Genomic DNA, 21659 nt, shown 5'->3' with positions numbered 1-21659 from the left:
CATTGTACTAGGTTGCTAAGGGGAATGGTAGCTGTGCCACTTACCTTGGCCCAGAGTGTGTCAACTTGTGCTCTCTCTCTGCCTGCCTCGCTCTCTCACACACAGACACGGTTAATGGCTCCATAATCGTCCGAGGCAGACTATTTGGTAATCAGGCGACTGCGGCAAGGCAAAGACCAATATTTGTAATTTACTACGACAGATAGTAGGCTATCTTTGTATTCTGGAGTTCGGTGGTTTGCATTTGGTCAGGATCAACACACGTACGCACGCACACAGCATTAGCAGAGGAATACTACCGGTCGTGTGTGTGTGTGTGTGTGTGTGTGTGTTGGTCCAGACAGACTGTGACTCCAGGGTCATAGGCATTGTGCCAGGCATACAGAGTGTGAGTCAGGGAGGAGACATCACCATAGCACCAGGAGTCGGAACACACACACACACTCATTTATAAAACGGGCTAGATGAGTAGACACGTCTGCTTTTCTTTGCCAACCCGATAACTATGGTTGCCTCCCTAAATGGCACCCTATTCCCTACATAGTGCACTACATTTGACCACAATGGGCTATTTACAGTATATAGCAGTGCACTATGTTCAACGTCTAGTTGTGATTTACATTTGGTTGAGTTGTCAACTAACGTGAATTCAACATGAAATCAAAACATTTCACCATGCCATTGGATTTAGGATAAATGTTGCGTAAAAAAATACGAAATGCCCTTCCGTTGATGACTTGCTAATCCAATCAGTTTTCCACTTTGATTCAGCGTTATCACATTGATTGTTTTGGTTGAAATGGTATGGAAACAATGTTGATTCAACCAGCTTTTGCCCATTTGGTGGTGTCAAGTGTAAATTAGATGGAGAGAACTTCAGGAAGAGGGGGAGAAGGGTGGGATAGACGAGGGGGAGGAGGGTGGGAGAGAGACATAGATAGAACGAGTAGAGAGAGAGGGAGAGAGAGAGAGAGAGAGAGAGAGAGAAAGATGGAGATAGGAGTGTGTGTGTGTGAGAGTGAGTGCATCACTAATGTCATTTAAAAAGGTTACAGCATGGCACTCCTCTTTTCTAATGGGGCGCCGATGGTGCTTGAGAGGCAATTTCCGAAGAAGATGATGGGGCTACGAGAGAGTGCTGGGAGTTCTCAGTGTGTGTGTGTGTGTGTGTGTGTGTAACTTGGTGTGTGATAGAGAGAAAAAATGTGCGTAGAACTGCCAGCTTGCATCTGTCTGCATATTTTGAAGAATTATTGTAGCCTATCAATTCATTTATTTGAAAAATGCTGTACATAATATCATCTGGCTGTTCCAAACACCCATTCTCAGCATTTTGTCAAATATCACATTTTCAAATTGAGTCTGAATTCATCAAAACAAGTACTACTCTCATTACAGAAAGGAACGCTTAATAACCCAAATCAGCTTTTTTATTATCAAACTGTGACACGTGCATTTTCCTCTCAATAAATGACAAGTGAGGTAAATGTCGCCACCATGTGGCTGAAGAACACACAGTTCGAGATGGACTGTTCCATGAGTTCGAATGATTTGTTTGGAACCAATTTGTCCAATATAAACAGCAACATTCGCTCACATATTTTATTTGAAGAGAAACTGTGCCGTTATTTCTTTAAAGGGGCAAACTGTGATTGCTACATCCATTTTTGGACTTTTAAAATAAGAATATGCACCCATTGATTCTTGAAGAATATAACTTTATTAATAATGCCTCACGAGCTTAGTTCAATTTTCAAACCCCACCAGAACCAAAAATATAAGCTTGTTTTATTCCTTTATTTGTAAAAAAAATAAATATGCAATTGTTAACAAACACTGCAGCGTAGCCTAGTAGTTAGAGCATTGGACTAGTAACTGAGAGGTTGCAAGTTCAAATCCCCGAGCTGACAAGATAAAAATCTGTCGTTCTGCCCCTGCACAAGGCAGTTAAACCACTGTTCCTAGGCCATCATTGAAAATAAGAATTTGTTCTTAACTGACTTGCCTGGTTAAATAAAGGTAAATAAAACATGCTTATAACTATCAGTTTGAGCTCATGGAATTTGAGAGTGAGTTCATTTCTCCATCCCTCAACTACTAACCAAAATACTGTCTGGGAGTTCGCTTTGTTGTTGCTGGAACTGCAGATACACCTCTCTTTCAGGGAGAAATATGTTCATACAACACTAGGTGAAGCATTGCACCATACTGGATTGCTTTTCTCAGTGTCCTTACATTTCTTTTTGCTAAATTCTACTAGGAATCTCCATGAGTTAGAGTGGAATCATTCTAGAAATGATACCTTCAGGGCTTAATCATATAAACATGTAATTGTTGAGAAGAATACGTTTTCTTCCAACCAGAGCTTCCAACAGCGCGGTGAAAATAACGAGAGCTTGTCAACCTTGGTATAGCAATAGGCATTTATTTTTCTGACAAATCTATACAAAATAGAGGATACATCCTAATATGAATACAACATTATGATGAGCACCGTCTTCATGGAGACTGCTTTGTAAGGGGTTCTCAGCGAGTCCTCAGAATGCCTGAGAACCACTAAGTTATGATGACTGCATAGTTCTGGTAGGAGTATATGACAGCCAGGGAACCCTAAAAAAAAAAGTTTGGATCACCACATTAACAGTTAGGATGTTGTTTCACACACACACACACACACACACACACACACACACACACACACACACACACACACGCACACACACACACACACACACACACACACACACACACACACACACACACACGTCAGTCACTCTCTCAAGTTGAGTCAATTGTTGATCACTGACTGTACAGCCTGTGTGTTAACAATGCGTCTGTTATAGAATGTCACTTCATCTCTCTCTTTATGCTACAATCCAGCTAAAGTTAGATGTTTGCTACTCTTGCTCTTAACAGACAGTTTCAGGATGTTTGATGCTCTTGTTTGCATGACTGATATAACATACAGTATAACATAATCAAACACAACAAGAAACCTGTATACCTTTAAGACACGATACACTCTTGTTCCAGTGTTCTAACTAGACTGGAGAGAGAATGGAGGGAGTAAAGGTGAAAGAGAGAATGAACGAGGGATCTAGATAGAGTGGTGAATATGGAAGAGAGGAGGTACAGTACAGATGTTGACCTGAAAAAGACGGGGTTGAAGAGAGGAGGTACAGTACAGATGTTGACCTGGAAAAGACGGGGTTGAAGAGAGGAGGTACAGTACAGATGTTGACCTGGAAAAGACAGGGTTGAAGAGAGGAGGTACAGTACAGATGTTGACCTGAAAAAGACGGGGTTGAAGAGAAGAGGTACAGTACAGATGTTGACCTGGAAAAGACGGGGTTGAAGAGAGGAGGTACAGTACAGATGTTGACCTGGAAAAGACGGGGTTGAAGAGAAGCCTGGACTCCCAAATGAACATTGTTCCAAATCACTTTTGTTACAACAGATCGATAGTTGGATTTCAGGCTATTTAAGGAGAAGTATGAAAGGGGAAAGTGATGACAATGGGGATGAAGAGGAACATGAGGAAGAGGAGCAGGAAGAAGAGGGCAGCGTCTGTGTAAACGGATAGTAGAAAAACTGCCATGCTAAGTGAAAGAGTGAACCACACTGACCTAGCAGCAACATTTCGCTTCATAAATATAAAAATGATAGAAATACATCAACAAGTAAACAAACCACAAAAGTCCACTTCAATAGTGATAATGAATGACAGGTAGCCAGTCCACTTCAATAGTGATAATGAATGACAGGTAGCCAGTCCACTTCAATAGTGATAATGAATGACAGGTAGCCAGTCCGCTTCAGTAGTGATAATGAATGACAGGTAGCCAGTCCACTTCAGTAGTGATAATGAATGACAGGTAGCCAGTCCACTTCAATAGTGATAATGAATGACAGGTAGCCAGTCCACTTCAATAGTGATAATGAATGACAGGTAGCCAGTCCACTTCAATAGTGATAATGAATGACAGGTAGCCAGTCCACTTCAGTAGTGATAATGAATGACAGGTAGCCAGTCCACTTCAGTAGTGATAATGAATGACAGGTAGCCAGTCCACTTCAATAGTGATAATGAATGACAGGTAGCCAGTCCACTTCAATAGTGATAATGAATGACAGGTAGCCAGTCCACTTCAGTAGTGATAATGAATGACAGGTAGCCAGTCCACTTCAGTAGTGATAATGAATGACAGGTAGCCAGTCCACTTCAATAGTGATAATGAATGACAGGTAGCCAGTCCACTTCAGTAGTGATAGTGAATGACAGGTAGCCAGTCCACTTCAGTAGTGATAATGAATGACAGGTAGCCAGTCCACTTCAGTAGTGATAATGAATGACAGGTAGCCAGTCCACTTCAGTAGTGATAATGAATGACATGTAGCCAGTCCACTTCAGTAGTGATAATGAATGACAGGTAGCCAGTCCACTTCAGTAGTGATAATGAATGACAGGTAGCCAGTCCACTTCAATAGTGATAATGAATGACAGGTAGCCAGTCCACTTCAGTGGTGATAATGAATGACAGGTAGCCAGTCCACTTCAGTAGTGATAATGAATGACAGGTAGCCAGTCCACTTCAATAGTGATAATGAATGACAGGTAGCCAGTCCACTTCAGTAGTGATAATGAATGACAGGTAGCCAGTCCACTTCAATAGTGATAATGAATGACAGGTAGCCAGTCCGCTTCAGTAGTGATAATGAATGACAGGTAGCCAGTCCACTTCAGTAGTGATAATGAATGTATATTTAAAGAAATATATCAAATGTATATTCCAGAATGTAGGAAAGTTATTGGGTGTTAGTAACTGGGCTGTTGCATCGTGACGTCTTGAGGGTTGTTAGAGCTATTTATGTCTGTTTGGTAACATTTTATCCACCTGTATAATAACAGTAATTTAATCATATGTTGTTACAGTATATCCAGTTGAATGTTACTCTGTGTCAGATGAGGGAAAACAACATCACATTACTATAGTGTGAAGCTACAGCAGAGACTAGAATTTAACTAAACTAAATATCCCCCAAAACACAAAATACACAACATATACTTAATCATATATAAGCATATACGCCTCTGGTAGTTAAACTGAGCCATCACCATCATCTGCAAAAGTACATCCTCTTTCACCACATAAAAATATTAAAAAATCTTCTTAACCGTTCTTATTCCTTTGTCCTGGTTATTTTTCCTGAGTTTTACAAACAGCTCCTTTGATTCCATCCTTCAGTCACTGAGGACTTACAGTACCAGTCAAAAGCTTGGACACACCTACTCATTCAAGGGTTTTTCTTTCTTTTTACTAGTTTCTACATTGTAGAATAACAGTGAAGACATCACAACTATGGAATAACATATGGAATCATGTAGTAACCAAAAAAAAGTGTTAAACAAATCAAAATATATTTATATATTTTGATAGCTTTGCACACTTTTGAAATTCTCTCAACCAGCTTCGTGAGGTAGTCACCTGGAATGTATTTCAATTAACAGGTGTGCCTTCTTAAAAGTTAATTTCTGGAATTTCTTTCCTTCTAAATGCGTTTGAGGTGAATCAGTTGTGTTGTGACAAGGTAGGGGTGGTATACAGAAGATAGCCCTATTTGGTAAAAGACCAAGTCCATATTATAGCAAGAACAGCTCAAATAAGCAAAGAGAAACGACAGTCCATCATTACTTTAAGACATGAATGTCAGTCAATACGGAACATTTCGAGAACTTTGAAAGTTTCTTCAAGTGCAGTTGCAAAAACCATCAAGTGCTGTGATGAAACTTGCTCTCATGAGGATCGCCACAGGAAAGGAAAACCAAGAGTTACCTCTGCTGCAGAGGATAAGTTCATTACCAGCTTCAGAAATTGCAGCCCAAATAAATGCTTCACAGAGTTCAAGTAACAGACACATCTCAACATCAACTGTTCAGAGGAGACTGCATGAATCAGGCCATCATGGTTGAATTGCTGCAAAGAAACCACTACTAAAGGACACCAATAAGAAGAGGAGAATTGCTTGGGCCAAGAAATATGAGAAATGGACATTAGACCGGTGGAAATCTGTCCTTTGGTCTGATTAGTCCAAATTTGAGATTTTTGGTTCCAACTGCTGTGACTTCGTGAAACGCACACACTTAACCAGCATGGCTACCACAGCATTCTGTAGCGATACGCCATTGCTGATTTTCAACAGGACAATGACCCAACACACCTCCAGGCTGTGTAAGGCCTATTTGACTAAGAAGGAGATGGTTTGGGATGAGTTGGACCGCAGAGTGAAGGGAAAAGCAGCCAACAAGTGCTCAGCGTATGTGGGAACTCCTTCAAGATTGTTGGAAAAGCATTCCAGGTGAAGCTGGTTGAGAGAATGCCAAGCGTGTGCAAAGCTGTCATCAAGGTAAATGGTGGCTACTTTGAAGAATCTCAAATATAAAATATATTTTGATTTGTTTAAAACTTTTTTGATTACTACATGATTCCATATGGGTTATTTTATAGTTTTGATGTCTTCACTATTATTCTACAATGGAGAAAATAGTAAAAATAAAGAAAACCCCTTGAATGAGTAGGTGTGTCCAAACTTTTGACTGGTACTGTATATTGATCTCATCTTTCCACTGTGTTTTTTACATTTTTATCCACCGCGCCCCTCTTTCTGTGTCGTTCAACCACTGTTTAGTGTTCTCTGTCTGTACATTAAAGTAGAGTAGTAGAAGAAGAAAAGGAGGAGGCCCAAAAGGAGAAGTGGAGACAAAACAATAGAACTGTGACAAAGGGAAAGGTACTGTAATTGCTTCCACAGCTCTTAGTAGTCTTGGCTTTGGTGAGCTTGTATTTGTACACCACTGGGTCATCTTGGGAAAAAAATCAAAAGAGTAGGAGGCAAAAAACTACTTTTGATGAACAAGGTCGAGACAGACAGAGGGAAAGGACGCCATATCCGATCAAATCCATTTAGCCCGCAGAGGACTTACCATGGCCATGGCCTGGGTCGTCTCCATGGTGATGGAGACTAACCACAGATCTAGGATCAGATTCCCCTTACCCCCAACCCTAACCATACAAGGATGACAAGATATTTGACCATGTATTAATGGTTAGGGTAAACTTCTACCTACTTCAGGGTTGTATTCATTACTGCACACCGTAGCAAAATGTTTTGCAACGGAAAACGAAAACAAGCCTTTCTTATTGGACGAGCCCAGGTAGTCCCTCCCAGGTAAGGTTGTTTTGAGGTTGGATTTGGGTGATTTAGGTTCTAGGTTCCATGTTCTAGACCTGGGTGGAGAATGAGCGTCGGAGAGGGGACCGCCCCTCAGGGTGGGCGGGACAGGGGGCGTGGTGCTCGGAGATGGAGGGCAGGTCTAGACTTCGCTGGAGATGAAGCGCCGCGAGGGGAGGAGCACATCGGGAGGGGCGGGGCACAGGTATGGCTGATGGTCATGTGATCTCAGTGTACGGTAGTCTTGGAACCTGGGGGAGGGGAGAGAGAAGGAGAGAACAAGGTTAGGAGGCAAGAAGGATAGGAATGTGTTAAAGAATTAGAAGTACAGGGTGACAGAGGGAAATAATACAAATGGGACTGGAAGATTTAAAGAGGTATAGGTCTGTGTTGGGAGGGGATGGGACAAGGTTTAGACAGATCGGGTTTCATAAAGATGGAAAAGGGGAGGATATTATTATTGAACAGTATAATCTATTTAAACTTGATTTAACCAGGTTAATCATAAGGGATATGAGGGTTAACCAGGTTAATCATAAGGGATATGAGGGTTAACCATAAGGGATATGAGGGTTAACCAGGTTAATCATAAGTGATATGAGGGTTAACCAGGTTAATCATAAGTGATATGAGGGTTAACCAGGTTAATCATAAGGGATATGAGGGTTAACCAGGTTAATCATAAGTGATATGAGGGTTAACCAGGTTAATCATAAGGATATGAGGGTTAACCAGGTTAATCATAAGTGATATGAGGGTTAACCAGGTTAATCATAAGGATATGAGGGTTAACCAGGTTAATCATAAGTGATATGAGGGTTAACCAGGTTAATCATAAGGATATGAGGGTTAACCAGGTTAATCATAAGGATATGAGGGTTAACCAGGTTAATCATAAGTGATATGAGGGTTAACCAGGTTAATCATAAGTGATATGAGGGTTAACCATAAGGGATATGAGGGTTAACCAGGTTAATCATAAGTGATATGAGGGTTAACCAGGTTAATCATAAGTGATATGAGGGTTAACCAGGTTAATCATAAGTGATATGAGGGTTAACCATAAGGGATATGAGGGTTAACCAGGTTAATCATAAGGATATGAGGGTTAACCAGGTTAATCATAAGTGATATGAGGGTTAACCAGGTTAATCATAAGTGATATGAGGGTTAACCATAAGGGATATGAGGGTTAACCAGGTTAATCATAAGGATATGAGGGTTAACCAGGTTAATCATAAGGATATGAGGGTTAACCAGGTTAATCATAAGTGATATGAGGGTTAACCAGGTTAATCATAAGTGATATGAGGGTTAACCATAAGGGATATGAGGGTTAACCAGGTTAATCATAAGGATATGAGGGTTAACCAGGTTAATCATAAGGATATGAGGGTTAACCAGGTTAATCATAAGTGATATGAGGGTTAACCAAGCGAGAGAACACATGTAGCAACCAAACCAATATACTAAAGAGACCCATAAAAAAATACCCTTCTTGTAAGAATGAATATGAACGAATGAATTCACTGAATTCACATTCATATTTGAATTCATATTTACAAGAGATTTGAGGACGGCTCATTTTATGAGAACACTATCCCCTGTGACCCCCCAGCCCTTACCTGAGGGCAACTTAACTTTTCAAGTGGACTCTCCACGCGAGGTAGGGTGGACAGCGGCATGCCGTGGGGGGGCTGAGGGCGCTGGGGGGGCAGCGGGGGCAGGGCTGACGCCGTCTGCTGGAAGTTGTTGATCACACATGTCACCTGGTAGAGAGAGGAGGAGATTGAAAGAGGGATGGAAAGAGAGACAGAGAGAGAGAATGAGAGTGATAGATGGAGAGAGAAGGGGTAGGGAGAGAAGGAAAGAGAGAGTAGGAGAGAGAGAGAGAGAGAGTCTGTAAAAATGTGCTGCCGAAGACAAGTTATTTAAAGTGATGTAAATTGAAACATTGCGGCTCTAACTTGAAACTGAATGGGTAATGCACAAAATCCCAATGCCCCATCCTCCACTTCCACCCTCCTACTTGCACCCCCATCCTCACCATTACCCCTACCCCATCTCCCCATCTAGCCCTCATCCCCACCCCTACACCCACCATTACCCCCATCTCCCCATCTAGCCCTCATCCCCACCCCTACACACACCATTACCCCCATCTCCCCATCTAGCCTTCATCCCCACCCCTACACCCACCATTACCCCCATCTCCCCATTTAGCCCTCATCCCCACCTCTACTCCCCCAGTCCCCTCACTAGGAAGACAGCGATGGCCCCTCCAGTCAGGTATCCAACCAGGACATTACCCACCCCTACCCTCCACCCCTACCCGCCACCCCTACCCACCACCCCTACCCGCCACCCCTACCCACCACCCCTACCCGCCACCCCTACCCACCACCCCTACCCTCCACCCCTACCCGCCACCCCTACCCACCACCCCTACCCGCCACCCCTACCCACCACCCCTACCCTCCACCCCTACCCACCACCCCTACCCTCCACACCTACCCACCACCCCTACCCACCACTCCTACCCGCCACCCCTACCCTCCACCCCTACCCACCACCCCTACCCTCCACTCCCTACCCTCCACCCCTACCCTCCACCCCTACCCACCACACCTAACCTCCACCCCTACCCACCACCACTACCCTCCACCCCTACACGCCACCCCTACCCGCCCGCCTACCCTCCACAACTACCGTCCACCCCTACCCACCACCACTACCCTCCACCCCTACCCTCCACCCCTACCCTCCACACCTACCCTCCACCCCTATCCACCACACCTACCCTCCACCCCTACCCTCCACCTCTACACGCCACCCCTACCCGCCATCCCTACCCGCCACCCCTACCCTCCATCCCTACCCTCCACCCCTACCCACCACACCTACCCTCCACCCCTACCCTCCCTCCCTACCCACCCGCCTACCCTCCACACCTACCCTCCACACCTACCCTCCACCCCTACACTCCCTCCCCTACCCGCCCTCCTACCCTCCACCCCTACCCTCCATCCCCTACCGACCACACCTACCCTCCACCCCTACCCACCACACCTACCCTCCACCCCTACCCACCACCACCACCCTCCACCCCTACCCACCACCCCTACCCACCACCACTACCCTACCCTCCACCCCTACCCTACCCTCCACCCCTACCCTCCACCACTACCCTCCACCCCTACCCTCCACCCCTACCCACCACACCTACCCTCCACCCCTACCCTCCAACCCTACCCGTCACACCTACCCCCCACACCTACCCTCCACACCTACCCACCACCCCACCCCCACTTCTACCACCTCCCCATCCCCTACTCCCCAGTCCCCTCACCAGGAAGGCAGCGATGGCCCCTCCGGTCAGGTATCCAGCCAGGATGTCACCCCAATGGTTCCTGTACTCCGTGACCCTCACCACCCCCACCAGCACAGCCAGGGACAGGAGGGTCAGACACAGGGTGGGCTTGGTCAGCCGGGTGCCCTTTGTACGGAACACCAGCGTCACGTACATCTGAAACACACACAGAAAGGAATAGTTCATTTAAAAGCTACTCTGCAGACACACACACAGAGGTGGAGGTTAAGATGCAAGCAGAGCTATAAAGTCTAGATATACAGTACCTCCACAGAAGCGAACACAGAGCTATAAAGTCTAGATATACAGTACCTCCACAGAAGCACACACAGAGCTACACATTCTAGATATACAGTAACTCCACAGAAGCACAGACAGAGCTATACATTGTAGATATACCCTCTACCTCCACATAAGCACATAGAAATGTACGGAAACATACATTCACACTTCAAAACACTGATATCAGAAAACATATCTTTATTCTTCCCGGTGTCACAATTTATTCCTTCCCCTCTAACATCCCCCTAGTTCCTACCACTGTGTAGACAGCAGAGTAGATGCTGAGGGCCGCGTCCTTGGAGGGGAAGGACTTGCGTGCGGACGCCACCAGGTAGGGGTTCCCGGTGCAGGCGCGGCGCTCTGTGATGTACTGCATGGGGGACTGGCAGCCCAAGACTGTGTAGTTGGGGCGGCAGGCAGACAGGAAGTGAGGGGTCTGGTTTCCTGTCACCACCTGGCCCGCGTTGGCGAAGATAGTGGTGGCGAAGAGGCCAAAGGAGTAGACGCCTGAGGGGGTGGAGGAGGAGAAGGGGGGTGGAGGAGGTGGAGGGTGAGGGGAGAGGATGTGGGAGGAGAGAGAGAGGGATATGAAGAGAGGGAGAATAGAAGGAATAGACAGACAGACAGAGAGAGAGAAAGCCCTTCATTCTATGCTGAATGACAGTAGTGAGGCAGCATGCCCAATATATTGTACAATATATTAGGACCAATATACACCAGGTTCAATATGGTGTAATGTACAGTGGGACCTATCGGCGAGGCTCACCCAGGAAGCGTACTATCCTGCGGAGGAGGGGATTGAAGTAACAGCAGTCAGCCGTCACAATGGTCTTCTCCTGAGCCCCCTCCGCTTTCACAAAGAACGTCGTCACCTCTCCAATCAGAATCTACAGACAGACGGACAGATGGACGGATGGACAGACAGACAGAGAGAAAGGCAGAGAGGTTAGTATAAAACACTGAAAGAGCTACGAGCAAATCCAAACCCACTATGTAGGAACGGTCTCCTGTATTTGTTCACAGTATACTCAGTTCTTGTATATGGCATTATTTATGGCTAGTTTATTAACAGTACAACAAATGGAAATATTCCATTCTGTTACAACTTTCCTCTGGAGAAGTAACCTGCCGACTGTGCATTACATTTTTATGGTTGGGCAGGACCCTGGTTTAGGGCAGGACCCTGGTTTAGTGTGGAGAGGAGGTGGGTACTGGTTTAGTGTGGAGAGGAGGTGGGTACTGGTTTAGTGTGGAGAGGAGGTGGGTACTGGTTTAGTGTGGAGAGGAGGTGGGTACTGGTTTAGTGTGGAGAGGAGGTGGGTACTGGTTTAGTGTGGAGAGGAGGTGAGTACTGGTTTAGTGTGGAGAGGAGGTGGGTACTGGTTTAGTGTGGAGAGGAGGTGGGTACTGGTTTAGTGTGGAGAGGAGGTGGGTACTGGTTTAGCGTGGAGAGGAGGTGGGTACTGGTTTAGTGTGGAGAGGAGGTGGGTACTGGTTTAGCGTGGAGAGGAGGTGGGTACTGGTTTAGTGTGGAGAGGAGGTGGGTACTGGTTTAGTGTGGAGAGGAGTTGGGTACTGGTTTAGTGTGGAGAAGAGGAGGGTACTGGTATAGTGGGGAGAGGTGGGTACTGGTATAGTGGGGAGAGGTGGGTACTGGCATAGCAGGGAGAGGTGGGTACTGGTATAGTGGGGAGAGGTGGGTACTGGCATAGCGGGGAGAGGTGGGTACTGGTATAGTGGGGAGAGGTGGATACTGGTATAGTGGGGAGAGCTGGGTACTGGTATAGTGGGGAGAGGTGGGTACTGGTATAGTGGGGAGAGGTGGGTACTGGCATAGCGGGTAGAGGTGGGTACTGGTATAGTGGGGAGAGGTGGGTACTGGCATAGCGGGTAGAGGTGGGTACTGGTATAGTGGGGAGAGGTGGGTACTGGTATAGTGGGTAGAGGTGGGTACTGGTATAGTGGGGAGAGGTGGATACTGGTATAGTGGGGAGAGGTGGGTACTGGCATAGCGGGGAGAGGTGGGTACTGGTATAGTGGGTAGAGGTGGGTACTGGTATAGCGGGGAGAGGTGGGTACTGGTATAGCGGGTAGAGGTGGGTACTGGTATAGCGGGTAGAGGTGGGTACTGGTATAGCGGGTAGAGGTGGGTACTGGTATAGCGGGTAGAGGTGGGTACTGGTATAGTGGGGAGAGGCGGGTACTGGTATAGTGGGGAGAGGTGGGTACTGGTATAGTGGGGAGAGGTGGGTACTGGTATAGTGGGTAGAGGTGGGTACTGGTATAGTGGGGAGAGGTGGGTACTGGTATAGGGGGTGAGGTGGGTACTGGTATAGCGGGTAGAGGTGGGTACTGGTATAGTGGGGAGAGGTGGGTACTGGTATAGTGGGTAGAGCACTGGTATACTGGTATATTTATCTCTCTTAGACAAAGATGTAGATGATGCAGTTATGTGAAATACTGATTCTGCGTTTCTGATATAGAACTACTACATAGAGACATAACTGCTGTACAGAGATATAACTACTGCATGGAGAAATAACTACTGCATAGAGATACACTTTAACTACTGTATAGAGATATACCTACTGTATAGAGATATAGCAACTGCATAGAGATATAACTACTGTTAGAGATATAACTACTGCATAGAGATACACTAACTACTGTATAGAGATATAGCTACTGCATAGAGATATAGCTACTGTATAGAGATATAGCTACTGCATAGAGATATAGCTACTGCATAGAGATATAGCTACTGTATAGAGATATAACTACTGCATAGAGATATAACTACTGCATAGAGATACACTTTAACTACTGTATAGAGATATACCTACTGAATAGAGATATAGCAACTGCATAGAGATATAACTACTGTTAGAGATATTACTACTGCATAGAGTTACACTTTAACTACTGTTAGAGATAAAACTACTGCATAGAGATATAACTACTGCATAGAGATATAACTACTGTTAGAGATATAACTACTGTTAAGAGATAAAACTACTGCATAGAGATACACTTTAACTACTGTATAGAGATAAAACTACTGCATAGAGATACACTTTAACTACTGTATAGAGATATAACTACTGCATAGAGATATAACTACTGCATAGAGATATAACTACTGTTAGAGATAAAACTACTGCATAGAGATATAACTACTGCATAGAGATACACTTGAACTACTCTCTATACAGTAGTTAAAGTGTATCTCTACACTTTAACTACTGTATAGAGATACAACTTCTGCATAGAGATATAACTACTGTATAGAGATATAACTACTGCATAGAGATATAACTACTGCATAGAGATATAACTACTGCATAGAGATACACTTGAACTACTGTATAGAGATATACCTACTGAATAGAGATATAGCAACTGCATAGAGATATAACTACTGTTAGAGATATAACTACTGCATATAGATACACTTTAACTACTGTATAGAGATATAACTGCTGTATAGAGATATAACTACGGAATATAGATATAGCAACTGCATAGAGATATAACTACTGTTAGAGATATAACTACTGCATAGAGATACACTTTAACTACTGTATAGAGATATAACTACTGCATAGAGATATAACTACTGTTAGAGATATAACTACTGTTAGAGATATAACTACTGCATAGAGATACACTTTAACAACTGTATAAAGATATAACTACTGCATAGAGATATAACTACTGCATAGAGATATAACTACTGTTAGAGATAAAACTACTGCATAGAGATACACTTTAACTACTGTATAGAGATATAACTACGGAATATCGATATAACTACTGCATAGAGATATAACTACTGTATAGAGATATAACTACGGAATATAGATATAACTACTGCATAGAGATAGAACTACTGTATAGAGATATAACTACTGAATAGAGATATAGCAACTGCATAGAGCTATAACTACTGTTAGAGATATAACTACTGCATAGAGATACACTTTAACTACTGTATAGAGATATAACTACTGCATAGAGATATAACTACTGTTAGAGATACACTACTGTTAGAGATATAACTACTGTTAGAGATATAACTACTGTATAGAGATATAACTACTGCATAGAGATATAACTACTGTTAGATATATAACTACTGTTAGAGATAAAACTACTGCATAGAGATACACTTTAACTACTGTATAGAGATATAACTACGGAATATAGATAACTACTGCATAGAGATATAACTACTGTATAGAGATGTAACTACTGCATAGAGATATCTAGTTCTATTGATAGTTATTTTTACATTGGTACTGCTGCTTAACCCAGCGGACAAGATTTACCACGTAACGTGGTTGTAAACTGTTTTTCTGGCTGAGAAGACGTTATTAGCTAACCAGATTACAACCACATATACATTTTTTTACTGGTTGCAACAACAAAAAGGGTGTAAATAACATCCTTTTATAACCAGTAAACAACCTGACCAGAAAGTCAGAAAAACGTCTGGAAAACGTTGTCACAGTACATCATTTACATTTACATTTAAGTCATTTAGCAGACGCTCTTTTCCAGAGCGATTTACAAATTGGTGCATTCACCTTATGATATCCAGTGGAACAACCACTTTACAATAGTGCATCTAAGTCTTTTAAGGGGGGGGGGGGTTAGAAGGATTACTTTATCCTATCCTAGGTATTCCTTAAAGAGGTGGGGTTTCAGGTGTCTCCGGAAGGTGGTGATGGACTCCGCTGTCCTGGCGTCGTGAGAGAGCTTGTTCCACCATTGGGGTGCCAGAGCAGCGAACAGTTTTGACTGGGCTGAGCGGGAACTGTGCTTCCTCAGAGGTAGGGAGGCGAGCAGGCCAGAGGTGGATGAACGCAGTGCCCTTGTTTGGGTTAAGGGCCTGATCAGAGCCTGAAGGTACGGAGGTGCCGTTCCCTTCACAGCTCCGTAGGCAAGCACCATGGTCTTGTAGCGGATGCGAGCTTAAACTGGAAGCCAGTGGAGAGAGCGGAGGAGCGGGGTGACGTGAGAGAACTTGGGAAGGTTGAACACCAGACGGGCTGCGGCGTTCTGGATGAGTTGTAGGGCTTTAATGGCACAGGCAGGAAGCTCAGCCAACAGCGAGTTGCAGTAATCCAGACGGGAGATGACAAGTGCCTGGATTAGGACCTGCGCCGCTTCCTGTGTGAGGCAGGGTCGTACTCTGCGAATGTTGTAGAGCATGAACCGACGGGATCGGGTCACCGCCTTGATGTTAGTGGAGAACGACAGGGTGTTGTCCAGGGTCACGCCAAGGTTCTTAGCACTCTGGGAGGAGGACACAATGGTCAACCGTGATGGCGAGATCATGGAACGGGCAGTCCTTCCCCGGGAGGAAGAGCAGCTCCGTCTTGCCGAGGTTCAGCTTGAGGTGGTGATCCGTCATCCACACTGATATGTCTGCCAGACATGCAGAGATGCGATTCGCCACCTGGTTATCAGAAGGGGGAAAGGAGAAGATTAATTGTGTGTCGTCTGCATAGCAATGATAGGAGAGACCATGTGAGGATATGACAGAGCCAAGTGACTTGGTGTATAGCGAGAATAGGAGAGGGCCTAGAACAGAGCCCTGGGGGACACCAGTGGTGAGAGCACGTGGTGCGGAGACAGATTCTCGAAACGCCACCTGGTAGGAGCGATCTGTCAGGTAGGACGCAATCCAAGCGTGGGCCGCGCCGGAGATGCCCAACTCGGAGAGGGTGGAGAGGAGGATCTGATGGTTCACAGTATCAAAGGCAGCCGATAGGTCTAGAAGGATGAGAGCAGAGGAGAGAGAGTTAGCTTTAGCAGTGCGGAGCGCCTCCGTGACACAGAGAAGAGCAGTCTCAGTTGAATGACCAGTCTTGAAACCTGACTGATTTGGATCAAGAAGGTCATTCTGAGAGAGATAGCTGGAGAGCTGGCCAAGGACGGCACATTCAAGAGTTTTGGAGAGAAAAGAAAGAAGGGATACTGGTCTGTAGTTGTTGACATCGGAGTGATCGAGTGTAGGTTTTTTCAGAAGGGGTGCAACTCTCGCTCTCTTGAAGACGGAAGGGACGTAGCCAGCGGTCAAGGATGAGTTGATGAGCGAGGTGAGGTAAGGGAGAAGGTCTCCGGAAATGGTCTGGAGAAGAGAGGAGGGGATAGGGTCAAGCGGGCAGGTTGTTGGGTGGCCGAGGATCCCAGTGCCACCACCCCGCTGACCAGAAGCTCTCGGGGTGTGCGAGAACACATGGGCAGACGAGGAGAGAGCAGTAGGAGTAGCAGTGTTATCTGTGGTAATCCATGTTTCCGTCAGCGCCAAGAAGTCGAGGAACTGGAGGGTAGCATAGGCTGAGATGAACTCTGCCTTGTTGGCCGCAGACTGGCAGTTCCAGAGGCTGCCGGAGACCTGGAACTCCACGTGGGTCGTGCGCGCTGGGACCACCAGGTTAGAGTGGCAGCGGCCACGCGGTGTGAATAGTTTGTATGGCCTGTGCAGAGGGGGAGAACAGGGATAGACAGACACAAGTTGTAATCTGCCCGGATACTTGGTTTTCTTCCCTTGACATGCGCGCTTGTGTAAGCATAAACGCACATGCACAACGGAACATCCAATTAGGATTTATGCTAGGACCACTTAAGGGCCCAAGCAATATACCAGCCTTAGTAAAGTTGAACATTTACTTCTAGGCCTTTGACTCTACAGCACTCACCAGTTTTCTTCCCAGAAGTCCGTAGGTCATACCTGTAGACTGCCCAAAACTAGTGCATTACAGCTGTAGACTTATCATATAGTTATCAACTTAGGATAGCGCCTAAGCAACACACCAAGTAGGAAAACCCTAGATATGGCATTAGAGACAATGCCATGATAATCATTTTGCCAGAACATTGGACGTATATAGAATACAGTCCAATTAGATGATTTTTTTGTGTGAACTATATTTTGTATATTTTTGTTTTGTTTATGCTTTCATTCCTTTTCGGTTCAGTTCCTTTGACACTTAGGAAGTGATAGAGCCATAAACAAAGTCCCCATACAACCATCACTTAGTGCCACAACGCCGCTCATTGGGGAATGAATGTAATTATATATATTTCATGAGTGTGTGTGCGTTGTTAACATCTGCCTAAGTTACTGCCCAGATCTTCCAGTCTGGACGACGGGTCCGGAACGGCGACCCCAAATCCGGACACCCACAGCCTATCCTTGTGGCGGCATGCCCGCTGTCAGAGAGACTACCAAGGTAAACCACCAGAGGGGGGGACCGCAACGGCGATCACCAACCAGGACATCCCCTGGCCCTTCCTGGGGTACTTTACAGCTTCCAGGGAACCTACCAAGGTACACCAATTGAGGAGACCGCAACGGCGATCACCAACCGGACATCAACTGCCCATCCTTGTGGTGGACGGCTCCGCTTTCAGAGAGCCTACCAAGTTCAACCACCAGAGAGGACTGCAACGATGATCTACCAATGGGACATCACGTGGTCATGATTTTATGTTGATTTGTAACTTGCAGGATAAACAAGATCCAAACCACCGGGGGGGTATGTCATGACGTTGGCCTCTTTGGGTACAGGAAGGACAGTTGACCCCCTCCCCTTCGTACCATCACCCAACCTACCTTCCCCCCAACCCAGGGTTGTAAAAAACCCTCTGAGGAGAATCTCCTACCCCACGTTTCATAGACAGACAAAGGAAATTCTTCCAACTCATAGAATTGGAGAACCGAGCGACATGTGTGTGCTGGAGAAGGTATGGAAGATTGTTGAAGAATCCAGCTACGAACTCATCCGCTTGGTACAATTTTGTGATACTCAGAAGAGACAATATAGCCATATTACCATAAAACTGTTTATATAATAGACTCAGTTTAAGACTTGCCTCATATGGGTGTATGGAATGTATTGATAAGGATAAAGCTTTTGTAAGACATTGAGATGCTATGTACTGATGTAATGTGATAGAATTGTATTTCTGTAACCAAATCTAACTCAGTCATAGGCACGCCCCAGGGACATATACAGGACCAGGCGTCATTTGACCAGCCTGTTCGATGGGCACTATAAAACACTCCCTGATTTACATTTCTCTAGACCAGGCCTACACTCTATGGCCAGAGGTTTGACCATCCAAGTACTCTACTGAAAGTGAACCATACCACGTGGTTAACTTTTAGACTATTGATACCGACAGAATAAGAACAAGTCTTTGATATTAATTATTAGTCTGCAGCTAAGTAAATTATATAATCGAACGCGAAGACCAACGAAACAACCATTCGATGACGACATTAATGAATGTCGCTCTGAAAGATCCATTCTAACCGAGAGAGAGAGAGAACGCGGACAAAACTCCCCAACAGAACTACTCTCCAACAAGAATCAGAACGACACACTGAGCGTAAATATATATATTGATTGCAATTGTTCTCGAATGAGTGAGCCTTCAATTGTCAATTGTTAATGAACTCTGTGTAAACTTCTCAGCTGACCATTTATGACCCATTGTTCAACAGGCCGACCAGCCTGTTTAGCCCACAAGGGCACATTCCGATACCAATCCTTTGTTGACGATAATTACTGTTTGTATGTTTTTCTGTTAATTACTTAGTGTAGTAAATAAATGATTTTAAGACAATTGATGTATGGATGATTTTAGTAAAGACGGGGTTCGTGCAGATACAACAATTTACGACGTTTTGGAATGAGACTGGACTAGAGGTAAATCCACCATTTAAACTTAGAAGATAATCGACCTATACTATAATAGAATATAATATTATAGTACAGGAAAGTTATATTAGGAAAATTATAGCTTTGTAATCTGAATATTCTCCTTGGTGCCCCGACCTCCTAGTTAATTACAATTAAACGATTAATCAGTTTAATCGCGTGATAATAATTACAGGGAGCTAATTGATAAACATATCTTCCGTTTAATGGTACCCCCAAAGACACGACACTAGCTAACATAACACTAATCAAGACGTTCCTTTGTAATGTATTTAGTTTCTACAATGCTGCTCGTCGGTAATAGTTGGCTAGGTTTGGAAATGGCGTCGCGGGGGATGAAAATAGCTGGCCAGCTAACCTCGATAATTACTCTAAACTACACAATTATCAAGCTATGACAAACTATGACAAAGACAACTTATTGACTAAAATGACTAAAATGATACAGTACTGTTGGCTGGTAAAGTAGGCTAGCTAGCAGTGGCTGCGTTGTTGACTTTCTTTGAAAGTGTAGCTGGCTAGGTAACCTCGATAGTTTCAGTACTACAACTTATCATGATACAAAGGCAACTATGTAGCTAGCTAACACTAGCTAACCTGGCTAGCTAACCTCGATAATTACTCTAAACTACACAATTATCTTAGATACAAAGACAGCAAAGACAACTATGTAGCTAGCTAACACTACACTAATGAAATCGTTCCGTTGTAATGTATTAGTTTCTACAGTGCTGCTAGTCGGTAGAAGTTGGCTAGCTAGCTGCATCCAGTTTTGCCCCACTGGCATTTACAACAGCCATGGTTCAGCAGGGTTATGCCTTCCCAATAGTACCCATGTATAGTAACGACCAAAAGTAGTCTTAAACGGGTCTGTGTCCCAAATGACACCCTATTCCCTGCATAGTGCACTACTTTTGACCAGGGTCATGGGGTTCTGGTCAAAAGTAGTGCACTATATAGGATAATAGCGTGCCATGTGGGATGCAAACGATGCCATTCGTATGCATGGTCTCTGTCCCTACGGGTGCAGAGCTCAGAAGATGACTCAACCACATCACAGGCTAACAGTAATACTGTCTCCTGTCATTCCCCTTCACTCTACACAGGCCTGAGGGCCCCAGTGAGGGCTCAGATGTTAGCATACACCCCTTAGAAAAAAGGGTTCCAAAAGGGTTCTTCGGCTATCCCCATAGGATCATATTTTTGGGTTCCAGGCAGAACGCCTTTCCACAGAGGGTTCTACATGGAACCAAAATAATTCTACCTGGAACCAAAAAGGGTTCTACTGTTGGGACAGCCGCAGAAACACTTTTGGAACCATTTCTTCTAAGATTGAAAGTACGTACGTACGTACGTACGTACGTGCGTGCGTGTGCGTGTGTGTGTCTCTGTTTACCGCTCCATAGCCCGAGGAGGACCAGGTAGTGGCAGAGATCTGGGCCTGGGTCTTCTAATCATGTCAGAGGAGTGTGAGAGTCAGGCTTAGCTGTCGTGAATAACAGAGGAGAAGTGAGAGGAGGAGAGGAGACGGGAGGAGACAAGAGGAGAGGAGGAGGAGAGGTGTAGGGCTTTGTAGGATCCTTGATCCTTCCCTTGTGATGTCAGACTATCTGAAGTAATGTGAAAGTTGTGCAAGAGCAAGAACAATGTTTTTCAGACAGAAGGAACAGTATCTAACATCAACTTTGTTGCTCGCTTTGAGGACAATACAGTGCCACTGACACGGCCCGCTACCAAAACCTGCGTTAAACAGCCATCACTAACATTGAGTGGATGTTGCCAACATACTGACTCAACTCAAGCCACTTTAATAATGGGAAAATTGATGTAATCAATTAATCACTAGCCACTTTATATTATAGAATGTTTACATAACCTACATTACTCATCTCATATGTATATACTGTACTCTATACCATCCACTGCATCTTGCCATCTTGATGTAATGTATCACTAGCCACTTTATATTATATAATGTTTACATAACCTACATTACTCATCTCATATGTATATACTGTACTCTATACCATCTACTGCATCTT

The 21659-nt window shown here is 44.6% G+C and overlaps 1 protein-coding gene across 3 annotated transcripts in view; it reads right to left on the bottom strand.

Annotated features, from left to right (window-relative positions):
- Positions 1 to 6565: 6565 nt before the first annotated feature.
- The window catches only part of LOC106589633 (phospholipid phosphatase-related protein type 5-like), a 56292-nt gene continuing 41198 nt past the window's right edge, over positions 6566 to 21659 (bottom strand). For 2 of the 3 annotated variants that reach the window (XM_045707730.1, XM_045707729.1), the window contains 5 exons: positions 11649 to 11769; positions 11139 to 11389; positions 10580 to 10756; positions 8872 to 8999; positions 6566 to 7481 (listed from right to left, as the gene is read on the bottom strand). In XM_045707730.1, coding sequence (XP_045563686.1) covers positions 7373 to 7481; positions 8872 to 8999; positions 10580 to 10756; positions 11139 to 11389; positions 11649 to 11769 — 786 coding nt within the window. In that variant the 3' untranslated portion in view covers positions 6566 to 7372. Of the gene's footprint in view, positions 7482 to 8855; positions 9000 to 10579; positions 10757 to 11138; positions 11390 to 11648; positions 11770 to 21659 lie in introns of all 3 variants that reach the window. The other variant, XM_045707731.1, reaches the window with a different exon arrangement.

This window comes from Salmo salar, chromosome ssa02 (assembly GCF_905237065.1).
Source record: "Salmo salar chromosome ssa02, Ssal_v3.1, whole genome shotgun sequence".
In the NCBI taxonomy this organism is placed as follows: Eukaryota; Metazoa; Chordata; class Actinopteri; order Salmoniformes; family Salmonidae; genus Salmo; species Salmo salar.
The sequence above is the reverse complement of the archived record's forward strand: the minus strand, read 5'-3'. Positions and strand labels throughout refer to the sequence as shown.